Genomic DNA, 13296 nt, shown 5'->3' on the forward strand with positions numbered 1-13296 from the left:
GTTAGGTTTTCAGCTCCTTTCCAGCCCAGGCAGTATTATTTCTTGCTAGAAATACTCAGAACCCAGGGTTAGCTAGCCTAATGATAGAGACTATTCTTAGAGGGCTTCACTCTGTGCCAGGCACTGCTCTAAGGACTTTAAAGGTATCAATCATTTCATGTAATCCTTCCAGTAATTCAGTGGGGCCAGGACTGTTATTATCCTCATGTTACAGGTGAGGAAACTGAGGCATAGAGAAATTAAATCATTATTTCCAAGTCCATGCAGCAGAGTGGTGGGACCAGGATTTGAACTCAAGCTGTCTGACCTAAGAACCTGCGTTTCTACTCCATTCATTCAACAAATATTTATTAAGCCCTTAATGTATACCAGTGAACCAAGTAAAATCCCAACCTTCACGGGACTTACATTCTAGTAGGAAGAAAGAGAAAATTAATAATCATAATACATGAATAAATGGTATGTTTTGTGATGCAGTTATTTAAGGGCTAAGAAGAAAATGTAGAATAGAGTGAGGTTAAGATAGATGTTGAAACTTTAAATAGGTGTTCAGGGAAGACTCATGGCTCATACTGAGGAATTATTTAACTCATCTCTACTGTTTGATAAGAATTTTTTGTTGATCTGTTAGAGATGTAGCCTGAGATTTTGACCGTCTTGAAACTTTCATGAACCCGCTTATTATTTCTGTCCATTTAATCCTGGAAGCATCGGGTGGCTTCATCTCCAGAGTCAGGATGAGTCAGCCCAGGGGCTCTGCCTCACTGCCTAGGGCAGCACGCCCTTACTCCAGTGCATTTCCAAACGTGCAGGTGCCCGGGAGCACCCCCATGGGTGCTGAGTCATGGAGCTGGCTAGGCTGTCTGTGCCAAGAGAAAAGTTGAAGTGAGGGGCAGTCAGATGCCGGGGGCATTGTGGAGCATGGGGAGGAAGTTCAGAAGGCACAGAAAGGTGTAGCTGAGATTCTTCTAAAGAGACCCCTGCGTGCCTAGGTGCGAGGGGATATGGACTGTCCAGAGAGGGCAGGTGTTCCCAGACCATGCTTCCGCTTAAGGACTGTCCCTGCACGGTGGTCCCAGGAGTGACGTCACCAAGCAAGGGGGTGGAGATGGCCAGGCACAGTGCGTCCAGTCCTCCGTATTAGGAAAATCATAGGTCCCAAGCTCTAGTTGGTGGGTCAGGAGTTTAGATTTCTATGTGAAGCCTACCCATTTGACCCAATTTTATTGAAACATCATGCTTAGTGCTAATCTAAAATTAAACTTTCAGATAACATGTTTATATCGTTCAGCTTGAAAAATATATCCTTTGGTCTAGCCGGAGCTGGGCACGACTGTAACTTCCCAGATGAGGCCTTCTCTTCTGAGCGGAGGGCAAGGTATTGCCGAAGCGGTTGGCGGCTGCACGGGTCTGTCTGCGCTTCTGCCTCACGGCCGCTGTGGCTCGTGGCTCAGGATGTCGCTGCCGGGCTGCTGGCCTCATCCAGTTCCTCCTGAGGCACCACTTTCCTTTTTCGCATAAAAACAACAGCGCGCTGCTGATGGTGCTGACCGCACACCAGATTCCATCGACTGTTTTTCCACCCTCGCCTGCTTCTTTTTATTCATCTGGCTACTTTATTTTAGGGATCTGCAAAGCTTGTTTTGGCCGCGGCAAAACGTATTGTTTTATTTCTGGCTGTGCAGCTTTCATGTCGATGCTTCGATTAAGAAGCGGACGTGGGGAGGACGTGGTTCCGGGGGTTCCGGTTTGCTGCCCGGCTGTGTTTGCACAGAGAGGCGGTGCTCCCCACTCCACTCCCCTGCAGTGCAGGGCTAGCCCCCAGGGTGGGTTCGCAGCCAAGAGTGGGACAGCGTCCAGCTCGGGGTGGGAGACGCGGCGCCCGTGACACAGGCTCTTCTTTTGGAGAAAATATTTAGCGCCTGGTCAAAGGTCACTTCTGTTAGTACAGGGCTCTGGGGTCAGGGAATGTCTCCTGGTCGGGCATCTGAAATGGATCTTTTTTTTTTTTTTTTTTTTAAGCAAGTGTTACCCGTATAAACAACTGACTTTCCCTATATTGCAGTCCTATGAGGCAGAATAAAAAATAGTGCAGAGCTTTCCAAGTGTCATGTCTACTGGTTTCCTTCTTGCTTCTGTCACTTAACTAGTTCTGTATCCTCAGGCAAGTTACCTAACCTCTCTGGGCCTTAGGGTCCACTCGTAACTGAGAGCTAAGACAGCACCTGCCTCACTAAGTTACGGTGAGAAATCAATGAGGAAAAAAACCCTAAATTTCTATGATGATAGCCAATTCATAATACATAAAACTCCCTTTCAGGTCGGATTGTATCAAAAACTAGTTGAGGAGGAATTTAGAATAATAATCTCAGTGACTAACAGTTAACGGTGGATCAGCTCAGGTTTGCTTTCCCAAATTAGGATTCATGGTAAAGGTACCAGTGGGCTCTCCAAATCAGGCTCCTCCTCGGGCCCCTTGTCTGCCCCTAGGATAGCGCCACCTGTTGGGCAGGCTTGGTTTAGGCAGGGAACCTGAGGGGTTGGATCATCTCTACTCAACTGCATTTCCCCAGAAGAGAGGGAAGCAACTGGACAACCAAGCAATCCTGATGCCAGAGCCACATCCTAAAATTTATGGCCATGGGCCTCAGGCTTGAGGGTTTAAAAAACTTTCTAAGTGATTCCAGCGTACCAACAAGGCTGAGAGACACTAGGCAATGTTTTATTTAGGAAAATAGCCAGCCCGTGAGCTCTACTACTATAGAAGTACCTCTGTATCTTTATAACAGAATTAGAACAGTGAACAATAAAAATTAACACACGTTCCTCATCTATATTTATCTCTACCTTTAAAAGCTTACTTACCTGTCACTCAGACCTTACTGGGTCATTTCACAGCTCCTGACCCATTTGCCTGACTGGTTTTGGTTGTATTGCAAGACAAAGATTCTATTTGCCTTCTTAACACTTGCCTGTTGTCTATGAGTACTTGTTCTTTTTGTCTTCCTGGGTTGGAGAACCTTCATTGCCCCCACGTTGGTCTGTCTGTAGTAGTCCGTGGGATGGCCAGGCCTCTGGCATGGCTCTGCCCTTTCCAAGGCCAAGTTAAGGACACTCACATCTGTGTGCGCACTGTGAACTGACTGTCCTCTTACTTATTTAATTACGGCTAAGGCCTAGATTTCTTCCTTCTGTTGCTATTCCTCCTCCTCCTCTTCCCTGTCCTCCCTCCCTCCTCCTTCTTTCCCCTCTCCTCCTCCTCCTTCTTCAAGAAGGATCAGACCTTGTTTTATTTCTTTGTTTTCCACTAACAGGAAAGAGTTTGAACAAACTTGTGTGTCATTCCCCCCTTCATCCCCCAGTATTTATAATTGGATTACCTGCTCTGGGTCATCAAAGTCAAAACATCGTAATCCAGACTGACTTCAGCCCTTCTGGACATGTTTCCCGTGGTGCTTGTGGACGCTCAAAGATACAAGGTGATTTCTGCATTAGCCTGAGGAAAGCACAGGAAAGCACATGTGCCTGGTTTTTGCCCCCTTTTTCTGTCTTCCAATAATAAAGTTCATTGAGAATTCAACGATACTTAGAGACACGGAGGAGAAGTAAGTCATGTCTTTGAAAACCCGTTCTATCCTCTTCAGTGAACAGAGTGCTTACGTGGGGTTAGCGTAATTAATGGGTGAGGCCAGGATTTCTACTTACCAAGTTTCCTGTAGCTGTTTCCAGAATTTAGCCCATTAGCTGACATATTGTTTTCAGTACTTTATTTTTTGAACATCATGTTTATAACTGTCTTCCCCTCTGGGTCTGTGCATAGAACACGCTGCTTTTCTTTTGATTGCACTTTGGACAAATACAAATGCAGTGAAGATTAATTGCCGTATCTTCCTAATAACCTCGCTGAGGGACACATCATGGTCTTGCTGGCATTGTTCCGTGGAGAAAGAGTGGTCCGTGGAGAAAGAGTGGTCTCACGCAGGGAACTCAGTCAGGCCCTAGAGTTAGACATCCTTAGGTGTGAGTATAACTGCTTATCTCTGTGGCTCTGGGCAAGCCACTTGGGCTCTCTGAGCCTCATTTCTTCAGATGGTGGGAGTAGAGCTCCTTGGGGTGGTTTAAATGAGGTACCAGATGCAAAACTCCAGGTACAGTGTGTGGCACAATGGACGTGCCTAACGGATGGTAATGCGGTTTACCCACCTGGCCTTTAGCTCTTTGTATGTACCTTTTCCCTTTTTAGCACAAGTAGAACGTCTTACCTTATTGTCTTTTCTGGGTTTGCTTCATCTCACTTTTCAAATGATAAACTCCTTAAAAGTAAGCCTATGTGCTTTTCATTTCTCCAGAAGCCATGTCCTGAGTGTATGTTGATAAATAAGTCAATAATTTATCATATGGGTAATGAACTTAAATAAGAAAGGAGAGCTTTTTTTTTTTTTGGCCTGCTTTTCAGCTTTATTTTAACTTGAACAGTGCTGATTTAGGCAACTGTTTTTATTTTATTTAGGCATTGAAAGGGTTTGAGCTGTGTGCAGATTTTGTAATAAATTTCTTCCCTTTTCATGTGGAAGCTGGAACATGAATGCAGGATGGTAGGAAGCACACGCATGGGTAAATTCTCACTCACAGTCGGACGTGGAGTTTCTGTTCATGCGGCTAGCAGTGTAGGCTCAGGCTTGGCGGATGCCCTTTGCTTACACCTTGTAACTTCGTTTATATTGAATAGCCTGAGTCCTTTCAGAAAAAGGGTTCCTGAAAAAATACATAGAAAATAACACAGTTAAAAGCAAGGATTAAAGGGACACCTGGGTGGCTCCGTTGGTTAAGCATCCCCAGCTCTTGATTTCAGCTTGGGTCGTGAGATGGAGCCCCGTGTCAGGCTCCAAGTGGACCATGAAGCCTGCTTGGGATTCTGTCTCTCTCCCCTCCCACTGTCCTTCCCCTCCCCCCACTGTCTTCCTCTTTCTCTCTCTCTAAATTAAAACAAACAAACAAGGATTAAAGGGGAGATATGAGATACAGTTTACAATGAGGGCAATTTAGGTTACCATGCGTGCTTCCGCTTCTCTCAGCAGGCAGGACTAACACCATGTCTTTTGAAGCGCTAAGCAGCCCTTCCTGCAGCTCCTGCTTCTGGGATGCAAAGTTGGACTGTCGGGGAAAATTACAGAGAAGGAAAAGTGCGAAAGCTCCCCCTCTAATCTGGAGATTGGGGAGGGAGACCCTAGAAAGGGGTGAGAACATAAAACATCTGTATTGTGAGTAGTAAGGAAGAGAACAGACACATACATCAATTAAAACATTATTCTAGCATTGTAAAGCCAACTGTTAGTAATGATGCTATTCGTGTTTAGCCCAGAATTAAATATTAGCCTAATTTATAAGCTATTATGTAATTTATTTCTCCTACCCTTGCATCATTGTCCCCAAGTTTGAAAACAGAGCACTTTTAAAAATTAGGTTATCTGATAAGAATATAGATTTTATAATAAAAGGAATAATTTGTTAAAAATATGTGCTAGTATTTATTATATGTGGGTTTGTACTTTATAACTTTTTGTGATATTCAACTGCTGCTATTGATTATCATGAGGAAACAAAATCACTTGGATTCTGAATACTTTTGACAGAAAATACTTGAATTCTGAATACTTTTTATTCATAGAAATCTTAGATCTGAAAAGAGTGTTAGAATTCATCCAGTTGCATATACGCTAATTTTACCTGTTCAGAAACAGAGACCTGGGGAATAAACTTTCCCAAACATCTCAGGTGGTTGTAGATTTAGAACTGGTCTGCTCTCTGATTGGAGCTGTTTCTATTATTGATTTGATATCCCATGATCTTTTAAAAAGTTTGTAGTTATATGACAGCATTTCTAAACAAACAAACAAACAAACCCTATATCCTTTTTTTTTTTTAAAAAAGCATTAGTGACGCTGAAACTAATAAAAACATTATTATTTAAAGTAGTTATCAAAACATTCAACTTGATGGTATCATTCTAGCAGTTCTCTGGAAAGGTAACGTTATGAATGTACAGTGAAACTTCAGTAGAATTTTTCTTTGAGTTGAGCCTGAAGGAAGCAGCACATAAAAGTTTTCTGGCAGATTTCCAGCATCGTAGCCCAGGAGGATTGCCATGTCTAGTAAAGAGTTTCAGGAAGAAAGAATGCAAGAGACTTGTGGAATTTTTTTCTGTTGAGATCCTAAGCATTCATGAAAAGAAGGTGCCTCTGTATTTCCCTTAATTAAAGAACATGGGACTTCACAGTTTGCTCGGGCTTCTTAACTCTCTTTTAAAATGAAACAAAATTCTGTATGTAGAGGATATGTGTGTGTGTGTGTGTGTGTGTATCTGTGCATATATGTACACATGTGTTTTTATACAATATAGATAACACTTGTACATATATATATGTGTGTGTGTGTATATATATATATATATATATATATATATATATTGAATCTATTTCTTGGATATTTTGATGCAAAATCAAATAAGCAATGCATTCACATTTCTAAAGGTACAGCAGGGTTTATGGTGGGGGGGTCTCCCTCCCGACGCCTGTCCTCTCTGCAAGAAACCCTTTCCTCCAGAAACAACTACTTCTACCAGTTTCTTTTGCAGCTTCCAGGGATAATCTATTTATACTTATATATCTATTTACAACTATGTAAATATTCATTTAAAAACACAAATACTATATACACTGTTCTATGCCAGGCTTCTACAAAAATTTATAATATGTCTGGGAGATCATATGAGATCAGCACATGTAATGCTGCTTCGTTCATCTTAATGACTGCAGACCCGCGCTGCATTGTGAAGTACAGTGTTTAATATTACATTCCACCACATGAAACAGTAGTATTATGCTAATATTTGTTTATCGGTTTAATTTTAGTTTTATTTATATTTATTAATAATGTGTTAATATATAACCAGACCTCCACCGATATTTAACTTGCTCTCTATCTTTTGCTCTTTCAAACCCCGTTAAAAAAATGTCATTTGCACACAAGTTTATCTGTAGATGAGAAAGATTTCTAGGTTGAGTGAAGTAATATACATTTGTAATTTTGATTGATATTGCTAGTATGTTCTTCATTTACATTATAATGTGTTCATCAAATTTTTTGATACTTACTAGTCTAATGGGTGAAAAATATTATCCCATGTAGCTGTGATTTGCTTTGCTCTAATGTGAGTGAGGTTGATCATTTTTTCATATGCTTAAGAGCCATTTGTATTTCCTTTTCTGTGAGCCATCTGTTCTTTTTTCTTCCTTCCTCCCTCCCTTCCTCCATTCCCTCCCACCTTCCTTCCTTCCTTTCTTCTGTCCTTTTTTTTTTTTCTGGGTTTCAGACATTATCACTGACTGTAGAAGCTCTGTCTATATATAAAAAATTAGCCTATTGGGTTTATGAATTATAGGTCTTCCCACCTGCCCCCCATTCCTTGATTGTCATGTATGTTTTTGGTGGAGTTTTGTTTGTTTTAGAATGCTATAAATTTTGTTTTATCGCGTTGAATTTATCAATCTTGCATTATGCCATTCATAGGAAGACATTTTCCATTCTAAGATCATAAAAACAAACTTCCCACGTGTTGTCCCAGTGCTGTTATGGCTTCACTTTTTTTTTTTTAATTTTTTTTTATTATATTATGTTAGTCACCATACAGTACATCCCTGGTTTCTGATGTAAAGTTCAATGATTCATTAGTTGCGTGTAACACCCAGTGCACCATGCAATACGTGCCCTCCTTACTACCCATCACCGGTCTATCCCATTCCCCCACCCCCCTCCTCTCTGAGGCCCTGAGTTTGTTTCTCATAGTCCATAGTCTCTCATGCTTCATTCCCCCTTCTGATTACCCCCCTTTCTCTATCCCTTTCTTCCCCTTCCGATCTTCCTAGTTCTTATGTTCCATAGATGAGAGAAACCATATGATAATTGTCTTTCTCTGCTTGACTTATTTCACTTCGCATTATCTCCTCCAGTGCCATCCATGTTGCAGCAAATGTTGAGAATTCGTTCTTTCTGAAAGCTGGGTTCACTTTTTTAAAGTTAATCATTTAGGGGCACCTAGTGGTTCAGGCGGTTAAGCATCTGCCTTCAGCTCAGGTTGTGATCCCAGTGTCCTGGGAATCTGTCCTGGGATCGAGGCCCGTGATAGAGCCCCAGGTCAGGCTCCCTGCTCATCAGGAAGTCTGCTTCTCCCTCTCCTCCTCCCCTACTCCGCTCCTGTGCTCTCTCTCAAGATAAATAAATAAAATCTTAAAAAAATAAAGTTAATAATTTAATTCATCTAGAATTTATTGAGATAAAAGGGGCAAAGTAGGTTATCCTTTGTTTCAGATGGCTATCCAGTTTTCCCAAACCGTTTACTGACCTTACCTCTTTTCCCTATTGACTTGAAATGCCACCTTTACTACACACTTTATTTCTATATGTATCTTTGACCCCTTTGTAATCTGTTCCGCTGACCTTACCACCTGCCCATCATACTGCCTTATGATGTGTCTGTTAATGTCTCAGAGAGCTGGTGCCCCTCAGAGCACCTTTTGTTTTGAGAGATACCTTGCTCTTTTTGCGTCATTCTGCAATATGAAATTTAAAGTCAACTTGTAACCTCAGCAAATTAAAAAATATATTTCTTAGAACTATAGTTTTTGACTTGGGCGTTCATTCCATTATACACATACAGCTTAGAGAGAATTGACACTTTTTTGATGTGGTCCTTCTTATATACAATCGTGGAATATCTTTTCAATCGTAACTTTTCTTTTTTATTGCTTAGTAGCATTTCAGAGTTTTCTTCATATAAACTGCCTATTTCTTAAGATTTTCTAGATGTTTTACTTTTGTTATTATAATAAATTAGGTTTCCTTCATTGTATCATTTTGCTAGTGTGTGTGTGTGTGTGTGTGTGTGTGTGTGAAGGCTATTTTTCAACATACTCATTTTCTACCCTGTACCTTTTTTGAAATAGTTTTCCTGTTGATATTTTTGGGTTTTCTGGGAAAATGATCATATTATTTGTGAACAATGATAATTCTTTTTGTTTCCAATTTTGGTTCTTCTTTTCTTTCTTTACCCATGTCATTGGATAGTAACTCCTGAACAATAATAAGTAATAATAGTGGTAGTGATGTCTTGTCTTGACTCTATTGGTAATATTTCTAGTCATTTGAGATTTAGTAATAAATAAAAAAATTCTCACTCATATGTGTGTGTGTAATTATGTAAGGAAATAGCCAACTATTCTTTTATTGAGCAATTACATTAAGAATGAATATAAATATTCTAAAATAATGTTCTGATTTATGGTGATGTTGTACCACTTGGTAAAGTTGCTAGACATCACTTAATTGTACACTTAAAATAGGTCAGTTTTATGATAGATAAGATTTACTTCCATAAAGTAGTTTTTTTTTTTAAGATTTTATTTATTTATTCGACAGAGAGAGAGACAGCCAGCGAGAGAGGGAACACAAGCAGGGGGAGTGGGAGAGGAAGAAGGCTCATAGCAGAGGAGCCTGATGTGGGGCTCGATCCCATAACGCCGGGATCATGCCCTGAGCCGAAGGCAGACGCTTAACCGCTGTGCCACCCAGGCGCCCCATAAAGTAGTTTTTTAAAAAGAATAAATACAGTATTTTCTCAATACCTTTTAAGTACCTATAGAGGTGATCATGTGCTATTTTGCTTTTACTCTAGTTTTACGGTGAATTGTTTAAATAATACAAAATCCTTATATTCCTAGCATAAGTCCCACTTACTCATAGCACGTTAATCGTTTTATGTACTGCTCAATTCTGTTTGCTAATTTTTAAATTTAGGATTTAGATTTACATAAGTATTTATGTAGAAGGGAGAGTCATAAGTAGTTTCTTTTTTGTGTATTTTCTTTGTTAGGTGTTGGTATCAATATTATACCTTACCGTTTAAATAAGTATTTAGAAACTTTCCTTCTTTTACCTTGTGTGGAATAGTTTAAATATTATCATAACTGTCCCTTTAAACCTGCTTAGAATTCACCTCTGAAGCCATCTAGGCCTGTCTTGGTTTATTTATGTATTTATTCTCAGAAGGATAGTCAGGATAGCTCTTTGACTTCTATTTCATTATAGTATTGATCTATTTAAATTTTCTTTTTTTTTTAAATGGAGTGTGATTCCTTAAGTATATATGACATGGTATTTAATGAACATCCTGAAGTCATACTGATTGAGTCCTTCCTGGTGAGATGATCAGTAATGTTGAGTTATTGTTTTTGAGAGTGGTAGTTCTTTTTTTATATTTGGTGTTTCATGGTATTTGACAGTTACGTCTACCATTCCCAGGTTTAGAGATTAAGGACTGTTCCATATTTTTATTGTTGAGATGGTGCTATTGTAAACCACGATGTGTGTTTATACTGCTCTGCAGAGCACCATTGTTATGGTCTTTGGTAAGCTTGGGGAAGAGAGCCCAGTTTTATTGCTGGTCATGTGGCAGACACACTTCCTGTCCTTAAGAGAGACACAGTTGATTTATCTTGGTCCTGTACATTGTAGCTTTCCAGTCATTCCAGTGAATGAAGTATTTGTTTAGTATCTACTATGTGTGTAATGTGTTTGCAGAGGATATAATGTTCCAAGAGACAACATACGTTATGAATGCAAAATGGAATTAAATAAATATTATGGTAAAGATCTATATTCAGACAGATTGAAGGATACAGTTTTCATACTTGCCTAGGGGTGAATGACTTTGAAATAATTTTCAGATAGAATGGAAAGTAAATATTGATTCGGTTACTCTTTTATCTGGCCTGTATTTACAAATTAATATAGAGCTAAAACTGTTTTAGCAGTATTTTTGCTTTTCCATATGAACTAGGTAATATTCCAGGAAAAGGAAATCAACCCTGGAGTAATAGAGCTACAAAAAAAGAAAATGCTGATCTAAATTTAGATTATACTTATTTTAAAACATGTTAAGAAAAAAAAGCATTGATAGTTGATAATTGTACTGGATTATGTTGAAGATTTATTGACAAAACATTCTTTCCTTTCTTCACAGATTTATCTAAAAACAGACTGGTCGAAGTCCCAATGGAGTTGTGCCATTTTGTATCACTGGAAATTCTTAATCTGTATCATAATTGCATCAGAGTCATTCCTGAGGCCATCATTAATCTGCAGATGCTGACTTACTTAAACTTGAGGTAGGTCGACTTATAAGGATTGTAATCAAATTCAATGGAAAAACCCCCAAATAATTGTGCTTTCATTTCTATCAGGTTTTTTTTCTCTTTTCAATTTCTGATCACCCTTTGAAGTAAATAACACAAGATTATTTAGAAACTTACCTTTCATAATAAATTTGTAGTGCCATTAATATTGTTTTTGTTGCTAGACTTCTCTGAATGTCAATATGACAAGGTATTTTGGTTTAGTGGTTTTTTTAACAATAATTTATATGGCATCATTTATACTTTTTGTCTCTTTGGTGCTTGGCTTATTGTCTTCATGTATTGATGTGGTTTTTGGAAGAGGAGGGCTAAGGGAAGTGAAAAAGGAACTTGGGGGTTGTGACAAATTGGGGCCTAGCTGGTCTTTGGGAGTTTTTATACCATTGGATTTGCTACTTAGTATTGTCCGAGACTGTTCCCTTTAGGCCATCTGAGAAGAGTCAAGAGCACTGAGCAACTCCAGCAAGATAGGAAGTTTGCTGTCTTTGTAACCCCACTCAATTAGGTCAGCATGTGCCGAGGACAGGTCAGTGGTCTGTATTGATTCCCTATTTAGGCACAGCACAGTGTAACATATTAATGCCCCCGAGTAGCCCTGAAGTTAAGAAAATCAGCTACAACAAGGCCTAGGTTTTAGACTTTGTGCTGTGACTGTCAGCTGCTCTGGCCAGATTTTGGTTCCTTGTCTCCTAAATCTTTGACTCGCACAGGATGTCAGGAGAGAGAGAGGAACTGTTATACCAAATTTGTCTCTACGATGAAAGCAAGGATCCAAAGGTCCAGCCGGAGCAAAGTCTCTACTCATGTCACTGGCATTATCTTGGTGTGTAATAAAGAGAAGCACTTGATTAGCAAGGCTTGTGCAGTGCAACAATCATGCCAAAGTGCAAAATTCCCAGTGAACCGGCTCATTAACTTATGATAGATAATAATGTCAGTTATTTTGTTGTTGGTTGGTTTGTTGGTTGGTTTGTTTTTAGTTGGCCACTGAAAGTTGTGGTCTTCTCTTGCTTTCTTTGCAGTCAAAAATGGGTTTCCACTGCATTTCATTAGGTGTGTATATCCTCCTTGGGAGTGAAAAATAAAATCCTAGTCGTGTTTTTAAGTGGCCTTCAGTTCTTCTTGGTGAATAACATGTAAGTTAGTATTAGCATAATCTAGCGGCTTGTATAGCTAACTTTTACTTCTCCAGGTTTCTAGTTCCTCTGACCATTTTGAGTTTCCTTGAATAAGTCTAAATTATTTCTGCAACAGCAGAACGTTCATTACCTTGGGAATGCCTGATGGCGTCAATGTAGTGGTGTCTGTAGGATTTGGTTCACTATTTCCCTGAAACATTGGCCCTCTAATTCCAACCTGCAGAGAGGAAATATCCCAAGAGCATATGCAGTTGGTGTGTTTACTGACCTAGGTCTGTCCTGCTATGACTTTTTCACCTCCAGTAGTCCTATATGCAACACGTAAGAAGATTTAACTTTGTACTGTTATGCTAAGTCCATACACAATGAGAAACTTCTGGATATAGATGACATATCTCTTCTGGGATGATACGAACTATAAAATCCTACAAATGGGAGATAATCTAATCTTAAAATTTATATTATGTTTTAAAAGCACTAATACAGTTGGTTTGGTGTGATGATTTTCATGTTGGGCTTAGTTGAGAGTAGAATAATATTGCTATCTTCAGATGGCAGAAAGGATATATTGAAGTGTGGGTCTCAGGATCCTTTAAGGCAAGAACGATGAGAATCGTGGAGACTGACGATGCTGAAGAGGAACCATGTGGGTATATTGTAAACAGTTTTGTGGTGAATTCCTAGGTCATAGGAAAAAGAAAGAGAAAAAGGGACTACTGAACACCCAACTCTTTAAGCGTTGTTTTCTGTTTAATTCCTTGTTTGCCTCTATCTTTTCTTCCCTTTATATAGTTCACTTTTATCTTGTGTTGTTTTCTTTGCTCACATCTCAACTTTAATATTAGTGTGCTTTAAGATATATTCTATAGTGTCGAATCCCGACTCTTCAAAGGAATTGTTAACTACAT

The 13296-nt window shown here is 39.4% G+C and overlaps 1 protein-coding gene across 6 annotated transcripts in view; it reads left to right on the forward strand.

Moving 5' to 3' along the window:
* Positions 1–13296, forward strand: part of LRCH1 (leucine rich repeats and calponin homology domain containing 1) — a 191346-nt gene that overhangs the window by 80894 nt on the left and 97156 nt on the right. For all 6 annotated transcript variants that reach the window (XM_045796796.2, XM_045796799.2, XM_087865143.1 and 3 more), the window contains exon 2: positions 11078–11222. In XM_045796796.2, the coding sequence (XP_045652752.1) occupies positions 11078–11222 (145 nt within the window). The remainder of the gene's footprint in view (positions 1–11077; positions 11223–13296) is intronic.

This window comes from Ursus americanus, chromosome 10 (genome assembly GCF_024610735.1).
Source record: "Ursus americanus isolate L20-20 chromosome 10, mUrsAme1.1.p, whole genome shotgun sequence".
Taxonomy (NCBI): domain Eukaryota; kingdom Metazoa; phylum Chordata; class Mammalia; order Carnivora; family Ursidae; genus Ursus; species Ursus americanus.